General features: G+C 45.9%; 2 protein-coding genes across 2 annotated transcripts in view; one reads left to right on the top strand and one right to left on the bottom strand.

The window, feature by feature from the left end:
- The window catches only part of LOC135212886 (uncharacterized), a 42832-nt gene extending 33024 nt beyond the window's left edge, over positions 1-9808 (bottom strand). Inside the window, exon 1 of the mRNA XM_064246641.1 lies at positions 9420-9808. Coding sequence (XP_064102711.1) covers positions 9420-9471 — 52 coding nt within the window. The 5' untranslated portion in view covers positions 9472-9808. The remainder of the gene's footprint in view (positions 1-9419) is intronic.
- LOC135212806 (transcription factor Dp-1-like) overlaps positions 1-12233 on the top strand; it is a 185900-nt gene that overhangs the window by 87651 nt on the left and 86016 nt on the right. The window lies entirely within an intron of this gene.

The following is a 12233-nucleotide window of genomic DNA, read 5'->3' as shown; positions in this document are numbered from 1 at the left end:
ACCTAAGCAATCCCTCCTGTTCGGAGACAAGAGAGTTCACCTGGCCCAACACACCGTCGTCCTGGATTCCTTCTTGGGCCCCCAGAACTACTCCAGCCTCGATGAAGGCTCGGAGGGAGGGAGCACCGATCCTTCCCCGAGGTCATTGTGCTGACAAATCAGAGCAATGACCTGCGCAAACGACCTCTGGATCTCGGGAGTGATTGCGTCCTGTGGAGATGGACCGTCAAATCCATCCAGGGAGAACACTTCCCGAGATCCTCTTCCTTCCACTGGAGGACCCATGGCAAACCGCTCTTGGTCTCCTCCAACCACTTAGGCGTACGACCTGGTCGGTCCCAAGACCGTGCCAGGTTCGTAGGCCCTCTCGGTGGGACCGTGAGAAGTGCACTTCTCAAGGTCGCTCCTCCCGGTGTAGCCCGAGGAGGTTGAAGGGATAGGAGAGGAAGACCTGACGCTCAACCCCCCCCCCCCCCCCCCCACCAGCAGAGTCGGTGTGCTGGGGGGGCTGCAGGCGATTGCCAACCCGCAATGACGATCAAGCTGCAGGTCTAGTAGCGCGGTCTCCCTGGGGAGAGCCGCTGGACCGAGAACGGTAGCGACAGTCCCGGGCGTCAGGAGAGCTGCTACCTGTCACGGTGGGAGCAACGGTCAGGAGACCGGTAGAGTTCACTGGGGCGGTGGGAGCGTGTACCATCCTCACGACACATCACGGTACCTGGCCCAGCCAAGACTAGGCCTGGCGACAGGGGGTCCATCGCGTCAAACCCTGGGGACCAGGGGATTGCCATGCAAGCGATCGCCTGTCTGGCGAGAGTCGCCTGAGCGACTGCTACCAGTCTTCCGCTCCATGCCTGGGTCCTGCCGGTGAACAGGCTCAGCGGTCTGGACCCTGGCTGCACGGTCACCCGTGGGCGACCGTACACTCGGCACCTCTCACGAACGAGGGGCACCAGGAGAAGAGGTGCCGGTGGTAGCCGGTACCCCTCCTGTCCCCGTCTTCTTCCTCCTTGCGGAAGGAGAGACGGGCCCCGTTCCCGAGGGAACAGGAGGACCATCAGAAGCCCCAAACAGTCCCACTGGAGTGGGACAGATCCTTAGAGGTCTCTGAGCAAGACTTCTTGGGGAGGGGGGACTACCTTCTTCCTCGGCTGTGAGGCCTTGGAAGTCGATGGGGAAGAGACAGCTGCAGATGACTGACGACAAAGAAGATGACAACAAAGACGACGACACCTTCCTCTTCTTCGTCAGCTTTCTCAGGACCACTGTCAGGTCCTACATCCAGGACAGAGCTGGGGCAGTTGCCGAAGCAACACGGCCCAGCTGCACCTGTCCGGAGGGACCTGCGGTGGGAGCAGCAACACCACAACGGCAGGAACTGGAACCGGGGCAATGACAACTGGAACTGGTGGCAGGTCGAGTGGGGAACTCTTGGGGCGCCGAAAATCAGGGGCTGGGGCGAGGGCAGCAAAACCAGGCGGCGGGGTCGTCTCCTTCCTCGACCCGCACGGCAGCGGGGCCTGGACCGCAGCTGTAAGGGTCACCATCGCCACGTGCTGGGTGTAAACTAGGTGGGGAGGAGCAGCATAACCAGGCATCGACGTCGACGTCACCAGGCCATGCGTCATCGGACCAGGTCCCCTCGCAGCCAGATGAAGCAGCAGCCCCTGAATGCTTGGCGTGCCCGGGAGTCCCAGCGAGTACCAGACCTGCTTGAGATCGCTACCCGTAGCAGCAGACATACCTGAGGAGGCAAGATTCAGGTTAATGGGGGGGAAGGGTTCCCACTTGCCTGGGGGGGGGAAGCTCCCACCCCGAGCAAACGGAAGACCCCGAGTACAACTGAACGTTGGGGTGCTGTGCCCCCTCTTCTACACTTGACTGATTGAGTGACGAAGCGGAACGCGACACGTCCCCCAAAGGAGGAGGAGCCATATGCGGGAGCTGACACGGAGGAAGGAAAGAAGAAGACGTATCCGTAACCAATGGTGTCGCTGGAGAGCCCTCCAACAACACCTTGGCCGGCTTACGTGTCTTCCTCCTCCCCTCGTATCGCTCCCGCTGCTCCTCCGACCAAGATACACAGATTACACAAGTGTCGGCGCGAGAGCACTCTCGCCCTCGACACTGAGTACAAAGGTCATGAGGGTCCACGTCCTCGAGGGATCTAAAGGCCCCACACCTACAGCCCTCCATGCCAGGGCACAATCAGCAGCTGACTGGGGGGCGGGGGGTCTCTCCGTCTTGTAGCTGCTCATTTCAGCACAAGACATCAAAAAACACATCAATGAAAAAAGGCACCAACAGTAAATACTTACAATCACACTTCTAAGTACTACCAAAGATATACCACACACACACAAAAGACTTCGTCAAGCGAAGGCGAAAGCAAACGACGATGGCGGGCTGAGCGGCGAACACACGTCTTGCTCCATCATCGGCCGAAAGCAAAGTGAATGTTTACCTTCCAGTCGGGTAGGACTCCCGACTATCAGACAAGCAGTTAACTACCGAACCACCTTGTTTGAAAGCTTACGACCGGTTCCAGCTGCGCTGTAAGTAAATTCCATATGTTAAAGGACAGAAGGTTTGTATTATGTGTCGGAACAAACATCCTTGAGAGAGGCGGACTTGAGGAGCTCGCAGAGAGGGTCCGCAAACCACCTCAATTCTACATCCAGGTTCCAGGAAACCACTGCCAACTTCTTCTGCTTGGAAGTATCGAAAGATTTCATTAGGCCATGAAGATCTTGATTTGCAGAAAGATCTAGATTACAATGCATAAACACAGAGGAAAGCATTACTCGGCAACCTTTAATCGTGGAAGACGAAAGGTTCTTAGAGGTTCATAAATAAAGAAAAAAATCAGTAATCTGGGATACAGATATCTCAGAACATGAGATGTGATGTCTGAAGCACCATCTACAGTAGACATTGCTCATAGATTGGCATCTGCATCTTCCAATAGCTTCCCCAGATGCTCTTGAAAATCCCTTAGCTCAGACGAGTTTCCTGACAGTCTGATGCTTGTCAGAGTGAGCATGGACAAGCCTTGGTGATACCTTATGAAGTACGATTGTCTGAGTAGCCACAGTCTTTGGGGGAGCAGTCGTAGAAAGTCTACTAGAAGACGAAGAAGGTCCAGGAACCATTCCTTCGTGGGCCAGAATGGAGCTACCAGTCATTGAGATATTGCTGTGGGCCACAAGCTTGTTCAGGACTTCCCTTACCATGCTGAAGGGAGAGAAGATGTAAAGATACAGGCCCAACCAATCGATCAGCAGTCCATCCATTACCCATGCTCGAGGATCCGGGGGCTGGAGAGCAGAAGGGAGGAAGGTGGTTCTTCCCTGATGTTGCGAACAAGTCTATTAGGGCTATGTCCCACAATCTCCACAGGTCAGAGCAAATCCTGTTATCCAGAGTCCATTCGGTGGGAAGCACTTGCCTCCACCGGCTCAACTCATCCGCCAGGACATTCAATTTTCCCTGAATGAAGCAGGTGAAGAGTGTTACTTGATGCTGATGAGCCTACAGGAGTAGCTCTCTTGCAGTCTGACAAAGGGAAAATGAGTGTCCCCCCCCATTTCTTGATCCAAGACAAGGCCATGGTATTGTCAGCATGTACAACCACCGTCTTGTACACATACGAGGGGAACTGACTTAGGTCCAGATGAATGGCCTTCAACTCCTTGACATTGATGTGGTTTCAAATCTTTTGGAGACCATGTCCCAAAGACTTCCCGAGACCTTAGGAGGGATCCCCAGCCCAGATCTGAAGTGTTCGAGTAAAAGTCCAGGTCAGGGTTGGGAGGAAGAAGGGATCTCCCTAGTGAATACTGCAGCACCTTCTTTCTGGCAGCCACCATTTGAGGTCAGATTTTATCTCCTGCATGATAGGAAACACTGTAGAGTCCAGTCAAGTACTCCTGTCCCAGTTGGCTTTGAGGAAGAATTGAAGATTTCTCATGTGTAACCTGCCCAAATGAACGAAGGTCTCGATTGAAGAAAGCTTTCCTAGCAGACTCATCCACTGTATTTTGTTTGTATTGTTTGTATGGTGTTTTTACGTTGCATGGAACCAGTGGTTATTCAGCAACGGGACCAACGGCTTTACGTGACTTCCGAACCACGTCGAGAGAGAACTTCTATCACCAGAAATACACATCTCTCACTCCTCAATGGAATGGCGAAGAGACTCATCCACTGTAGAGCAGAGCACAATGGGAGAGAGAATAACTTGGAGATTGACTGAATGCAGTTCACAATTCTCTTTGGGAACAGAAAAGCCTGAGAAGTCCGAGAGTTGAGAATTCCCTATTCTTTGGAAAGATGAAGCGTTGTTTCAAGGTCCTTCGTGCACTGTTCCTTTGGCAGTGAACAGAGAAGCCAGTCATCTAAATAAAGGCTGATGATGATGATGCCTAACAAGTGAAGCCATTTGACAAAATGAGAAAGAACAAGAGAACACCTGAGGCGCCATGGAGAGACCAAAGCAGAGGGACAGAAAATGGCAGACTCCCTTGAAAATTGAACCTTAGGTACTTCCTGGACGTTGGATGAAATGAGATGTGCAGTTAAGCATCCTGCTGTAACCCTCCTTTAATACCCTGACAATCTACGGCTCTGCTCCCCTGCGAGTCCACTTCTCCCAGAAATCGAGGAGCCTGGCTCCCACTAGGGCACAAAGGACTTATTCACTACTTCAGTTGAGACTTGGGGTGGAGTGCTTCTGGACAGACTTTAAATGGAAGCACAAGATGGAATGGGGTCTAGGATGAGACTGGGGTCTCTTTGCACTAAAGGGGTGCTGTTGGAGAGAAGAGATGAACTTCGGAAGAAAAGGCGCCAACGAAGAAGGCTTGGAACGTGATGATTGAGTCAGGAGAACCTGAGTAGACTTCTTCTGCAAGTCTGCAGTTATCTGCTCTACCATGGCCTATGGGAAGAGATAGGAGGGGTCCAGAGGCGCAAAAAGCATAGCCGCCTTCTGCGAGGCCATAACTTCCTTTGAAGCAAAAGAACGCCAAAGGTCCCTCTTCTTCAAAAGTTCGAAGGTGAAGAGACGCAAGCTCTGCCGTGCCATCTCGGACAGCCTTATCTGTGCATGAAAGCATGCTCAGAATGTCTGCTGAAACAGTCAACCATCCCTGTGACGTTCTTGATCTTCTTGGCATGAGCCACCGTCCAGTCGAGGAAACTACGTACCTTGACACACTCAGAATCTCTGCCAACTGGCTCTTCAGCTGTGCAAGAGAGGGGTCGTCTGATTCCACAACTAAGGTCTGCTGTTGCCGATGGGCTACGTGTCCTGATGCAGAAGAGGCCATGAGTTGCAGATCCAAAGCAGGTACAGGTGCGGGTTGAACAAGTGCGGAAGCAGACATCATGGAAGCAGGAGCGAAAACTGGTGGTGCGGGAGCCAGTGGTGGTGCATGGTCACTGAGATTGGAACACGCCTGGGACTGGGCTCTCTTTGCGCCTAGCCAGATGCTCAAGTGACAAGTGCCTAGCACAAAACTTCTGATGTTTGGAGTCCTTGGGAGACGGCAGTACAGGTGAGACCCATGGATGAGATGGCAACTGTACAGGAGCTACACAAAGGAAGGGCTAGGTCATAGGAGTCTTTATGCCGTTTGATTGGCATCAGGGACTAGGGAGCAGAATCACGCAATGCCTTTTTAATGGCCTAGGTGCGTTCCCATAGTGTCTACGATGCCCGTGATCAGACTCCAAGTAAGAACTGTATGATAATCGGCGCACATCCACAGACATGCCTTTCCAACGGCAGTCGGTCATATCTTGGGACTTTACAACAGGAAAGACATAGGGGGCGGTAGTCCTTGAGCAAACCCCACCAGCCTCCCTTGGACTTCCAGTATATCTTCTCCTTGGTGCAAGGGAGCAAGATAGTGACCTTCGTCTAGGAGTCAACATAACGGACAACCACCTCCTCCACTGACATTATATCTAACACTTTATCATTGCTCACTTTGTCCATAAGGATTCTAAGAGATGCCCCCAACTCCGAAACTGAACTTAACACTAGATTAAACTTATCAAACTTAAGAGTTAATTGTAGACTCTAGACTGGCAATGGCATCAGGTTCAGAAGCACGGGAGCTGAGCACTGGAGTGGGAGAAGGGAGAGAAGGAGGGCTGAAGATAGGCGAAAGTTTATTACCAGGAGTAGAAGGAAGAGGCGGACCAGAGTCTGTCTTAGGCCTAGGGGAAGTCTCTACTAACAGTAGCCCTACTTTTGGCTCTAGCAGCCACCTTCCTGATCTTGTTCTTTTCTAACCTATTTAGGTGAGATTCTAAAAACTTCAGCCTGCTATCATCCCACTCCTTACACTCACCATAGGTAAGCTCTTTCATACACACCTGTCTTCTACATACACCTACTGCACCTGGTGTGTGCATCATAGCACAGCTTGGTCAAACTAGTCTTGCAGCCTTCACTACAATAGCGAAGACTGGAAGCACTAGAGTCAGACATACTAATATTTCGTGCTAACAGAAGAAAAAAACTAATGCAGGAAAAACAACCAAGTTGAATGCAACATACGAAAAACCAACTAAAGTGGGTACATCACCAACTTCAGCAAGCAACTGAAAAAGGCAGCGAATATGAACTCAGGAGCAAGACGTCTTGCCAGTTGCGAGGCATGAATAAGTATGACGCTACGCTATCGGCTTCTGTCGCTTGCAAGTTGACATTGCGGTGGGCAGGACCAGTCACCCCAAATTGCAAAAGTCACTTAAGCGTGAATTTTTTTATTTAGGATGCCAGGCGAGGCTAATCATTAGCTAAGTAATTACTTGGTAAAGTTACTTTTTAAAAATATTCCATTAAAATAATTTTTTTATTAAAAATTATCAATTTTCTTTCCAATGGTACTATATATTAGTATTGCAGTTTGTACCACTTTCATTTAAAAATCTAAATAAAAAAGGCAAAAAAAATTATTTGAGATTTTCCATTTTGGACTGGTTCAAAGATGATTCTATTAGAACACTTTATACATAGGACAGGGGTACTGTCACTAGATTAGACTGTCACTAAACTACCTAACTCTCTTCAGACATCATTAAACCGCTACCCTAACACCATTATATTTACATTTAAATATACTGTGTTCAAATTCTAAACGGATTACAGCACTTGTCTTCAGTTTCTCATGGGATAAAATGTGCACATTGGCATTTGATTTTCATAATATTTTTTGGAGAGCTTTTACTGAATTTGACACTTCCACTGAACAACACCCAAGTTGAACAATAATAGAGGACATAAGTAGGAAACGACAGTCTTAGAATAATAGACCAAATGTAGAACCACAGTCTTCAAATAACCCAAGTGGGGAACCATAGTCTTGCAATCCTAGAATAGGGAACCAAAGTGAGGAATCATCTTCTTGGAATAAGGAACCAAAGTGGAAAACCATAATCTTTAAATGAACAAAGTGGGGGAACATCACTGTCTTGGTATCTAGGAACAGGGGACCAAAGTGGGGAACCATAGTCTTGGAGTAACCACAGTGAGAGACCAGTTCTTGGAATAGAGAACCAAAGTGGGAAACCATAACCTTGGAATAGGGGACCAAAGTGGGGAATCAGTCTTGGAATTGGAGACCAAAGTGGGAAACCATAATCTTGGAATAGGGGAACAAAGTGGGGAATCAGTCTTGGAATTGGGGACCAGAGTGGGAAACCATAATCTCGGAATAGGGGACCAAAGTGGGGAATCTGTGTTGGAATAAGGGAACAAAGTAGAGAATCAGTCTTGAGATAGGGGAATAAAGTGGGGAATCAATCTTGGAATAGGGGAACAAAGTGGGGAATCAATCTTGGAATAGGGGAACAAAGTGGGGAATCAGTCTTGGAATAGGGGACCAAATTCAGGAACCATAATCTTGGAATAGGGAACCAAAGTGGGGAATCAGTCTTAGAATAAGGGAACAAAGTGGAGAATCAGTCTTGAGATAGGGGAATAAAGTGGGGAATCATTCTTGGAATAGGGGAACAAAGTGGGAAATCAGTCTTGGAATAGGGCACCAAAGTGGGGAACCATAATCTTGGAATAGGGAACCAAAGTGGGGAAAGTCTTGGAATAAGGGACCAAAGTGGGGAATCAGTCTTGGAATAGGGCACCAAAGTGGGGAACCATAATCATGGAATAGGGAACCAAAGTGGGGAAACAGTCTTGGAATAGGGCCTAAGGTAGGGAATCATAGGCTAGTATGAATAAAGTACCCATGAGGGGAACCACAGGTAGTAAGAATCACTGTCTTTTACACAGACCAAAGTGGGGAACCATAGTTTTGGAATTGGGGATCAAAGTGGGAAACCAGTCTTGGAATAAAGGTCCAAAGTGAGGAACCAGTCTTAGGGTAGACAAATCTTGCTGGGGGTGGAACGAAGAGGACAAAATACCTATAACCAACATAGTATGTAAACAAGAAACTTGCTTCTTAACTATATTCATGCTGCCTTGGGTCAGGTAGAGAAGAAGGTTCAGGAGGGATTTCACCCTTCTTTCTGGTATATCCTAGTACTTCAAGTTTAGCAAGATCTGATTGTATTATTATAACTCCCCAAAGAATGTCTGCTTTGCTAGGTTAGGCTTGGAAATATTCTTTTACTTTATTAGGCTAGTTTGGAATTCCCAATTTCATAGTAAACCCCTGTCTCCCAGTGAGAAATACCTAATCACCAACCGGGTAGAAACGTCAAATTCATTGGAATCACATCTTAAACATACCAAAATACATCTGTAGGCTACAAGAAAAGGTTCCACATTGAAATATTATCTTGAGCAACAAACAGCCTGCTATGCTGGACTAGCCTATGTGACAAAAGGGTAAAGCTTTGACTAAGTTCTGACCCTCGATTAAACATAACTAAATTGCACTGGCCGGAACTATGTTATAGGTATAGAATATAATTCATGAAAGTTGAAACGACTTCAAAACCAGTGGTCGTTCACCCATCAGATCTCGACGGCGACAAGAGAAGAATATTCGTAAGCATATCTAGCCTATTTAAAGATAACCCTGAAAAATGCCTGCCAGTAGTATACACGACGTAAATCTTAATTAAAGTGTATAACAGGTTAATCAGTTTATCAGGTCTACGATACCTACAGTGGGATTTAAACACCACTTAAACTTTACAAATGGTTCGTGTTCCTGACCCCTGCATGAGGTTGTATAATTGACAAAACTCCGAGAATAAAATAACAGTGAATGGCTCATGGGTCAATTACTCGCTCAATTAAACGATGCTCTTGTTAGTTATTAAAAGACATATGAGAGAATATTGTCGAACACCTCGAGAAGAGAGAATCTAGGAATCATTCGCTCCCATTTTCAATGACAGTCGAAGAGAAATTCAAAACACATAACGGATTAAATTACCGTTGGGATCGGGGATGAGCAACGTCGTTATGTTCTGCTGGTTTTGCGTCATGGCTGGTATATCTTCTCGGCTGCGGATGACAACCTAAAAGTGGTCGAATCTGGCCCCAAATCACTCGAAAAGACCTACAATAACAACCACCAACTTCGGCCTTCCGACCTCTTAAAATGGCGAGCGAATCACATCTTTTCTATTTGCTAAGATCAGATTTCAAGTAGAAGTCATTAACCATGAGTTTATAACGGTTTCAGTCACATACGTAGCTTAACGGAGGTCTTGTGACCGGCCTTTTCAATTCTTCAATTTTACGGCCAATTCGGTGGACATTTTAGTTCGACACTCGGGAAGACGATCTTGGCGGTGGCTACAAAGCTCAAGAGATGATTGGTCAATATACGTCACGTGACCGTAGGAGTCCTGAGCGTCAATTGGTCCGTTTTGGTCACGTGGTAATCCAGGGGCAGGAATTAGAGTGTGTTTTGTTAGTAGCTGAACTTAAACATGTTTGTCATTATGGCTACGTTCTGTAAAGAAAGATTAAAATTGTGTGCGTTTCGTTGCCTACTTCATATGTAAATCATTACTTTATTAATTTTTAGTAATATTTTCATTTTTATAATTTATTAATACTATACTCTCAGAAAATATTGCAAATTCTTGTCCATTAACTAATCTTGATCTTATAATGTTTTGAAGTGAAACAATCCAGTCTTTTGAGAATAAGTTAGTTTTCACGGAATAGAATGCAGATGTGTGGATGTACGAGACCAGTGAATGGCAAAAAGTTTCTTTTATAATGTAAACTAAGTAAGTCTATAAACTATGAAGAACATAATTAAGTTAAAATCTGCATGACCATAAACTATTCATGGACATGTTTTCAACTGGAACAATTATAAAAAAAAACTATTATAGGCAAAACGGATTAAAGCGTTGATGTTCGAGTTGTACAATAAAATCTTAAAAAGAATTACTTATACTTTAAAATTAAGACTATCATTTCCCCAGTGTTGAAAACTAACTCGCAAAGTCCAGAGGTCCTAAAAAATACGTATTTAGTTGACTGCGTTTAATCATAAACTGTCAAATATACTTACTCATATATGTTAATTATCATTTTGATCATGATAACACTCCTAAGATAGTGATGGTTTCACGCGTTCCTTCTTAATAAAATTGCTAAAAATCGACAGAAATTCTGTTTAGCTCTCTCTATATGCGCAAAATTGAGAAAGGTAGGGTCACTAATTTTCGCCAGTGGCTTTGGGTGTTCGTAAATCTTGTAAAATGTTTGGTTCATAAACTTGAATACGACAAAACCTAAGGTCAATCGGTGGATGGCTCTACTGAAGCAGTTGTACGATGTCCAGTAATGAAGTATTTTGAAATTCTAAAACACTCGTAAAATATGTGTCATAAGAATAGGAATAACTTTATATTAATTCTATAAATGACTGAACGTCACAGCGGTGGAAAACATACTTCTTAATACTAAATTGAATTGTGTTGGCACAGGGGATGGAATTAAAAGACAATAATGATGACTACGAAATGTGAGAGATTATATTTACATACCAGAAACTGAAGAAGGCTTCAGTGTCGTCTGAATGAATTATTTATTTTTTTTTAGTTGAATTGGTAATCGAGAAACTTGGGAGATGTAAAGCAATGAGTTATGATAAACTTCCTGCTGTGGCGATTCTAGCGTAAACAAGACTAACTAGGATGTTTTTCTGAACTATGCAATGAAGAAACAAACCCTAATTATTGCAAAATGGAAGTCACTGCTAGGATACCAAAGGAAAGTGACCTGACCAAGGATAATCTTTGGGTCAAACACTCATCTGTTAGGCCAGAAGTGTTTCCTCAGAAGACAGTCACGCGATGGGGGATATATGCCTACCTGGGGAAACACTTGTCCAACAGCTGGTTGCCTAAGGGTTGCCCACCGCGCGAGTGCTTCTTCAGGTCCAGGAGCACTGTTGGGTAAAGAGTCAGCTGTCATTAGGCCAGAAGTGTTTCCCGAGGGGCAGGTGTCAAAGTGGCACAAGCTTCTCAATGACTGCCTACCGTGCTTCTTCAGAACCACTTTTGGGCAAATGGCTGTTAAAGCAGAACTGTTTCCCCCAGAGAGGAGGTGTTCCCACCCGGGAAACACTTTTGGCCTATAAGTGGTTGCCTAATGGCTGCCCATCGAAGCACTATGGGGCAAATAGTAACAATTTGGATTATCTTTCATAGAAATATTACCTAGTGCTTAGACGCGTGTCAACAGGTTTTCTCAGTCGATCAAAGGTGCCACTTTTCTTCTCAGTTTCCTCTGTAACACATTTTGACACTGTTTAGTTTTTATTTACAATGTCACACTTGATAACTCTTCTAATAACACTCATATCTGTCACCACTTTTATTAAGTCTAAACCAACATTCTGAAACCTACTTCTGGTCTAATTCTTTCAAGTATGTGTCTGTAACGGTAATTACTGCTGAAAGGCTATGACTTTTCAAGAACTTCTAATAAAAAAAGTCATGTTTTCATTTCATGCCACCTATGTTAACAAAATCACTTTTGAAATACGTACAATACCTTCTCTTTTAGCCTCTCCACATTCTTTGGAAAGGTCATTTTGAGCATCTAACGTTATCCTGTAGTCGCTGAGTTGATGGCCCACCTATTAAGAGGCGTTGTTGATCAGCAGTAACCCCTGTGCCTGGCCTATCCGTGTTGCTTGATCATGGTCACTGAGATCATTATAGTGCAATTTGTCCAGAGTGTAAAGGGTACTTTTCCCACTCTTCTTTCGATGCGTCAT

The sequence above is a fragment of the Macrobrachium nipponense genome, chromosome 41 (genome assembly GCF_015104395.2).
Source record: "Macrobrachium nipponense isolate FS-2020 chromosome 41, ASM1510439v2, whole genome shotgun sequence".
In the NCBI taxonomy this organism is placed as follows: domain Eukaryota; kingdom Metazoa; phylum Arthropoda; class Malacostraca; order Decapoda; family Palaemonidae; genus Macrobrachium; species Macrobrachium nipponense.
Note: the sequence above shows the minus strand (reverse complement) of the source record. Positions and strands in the feature narration are given on the sequence as shown.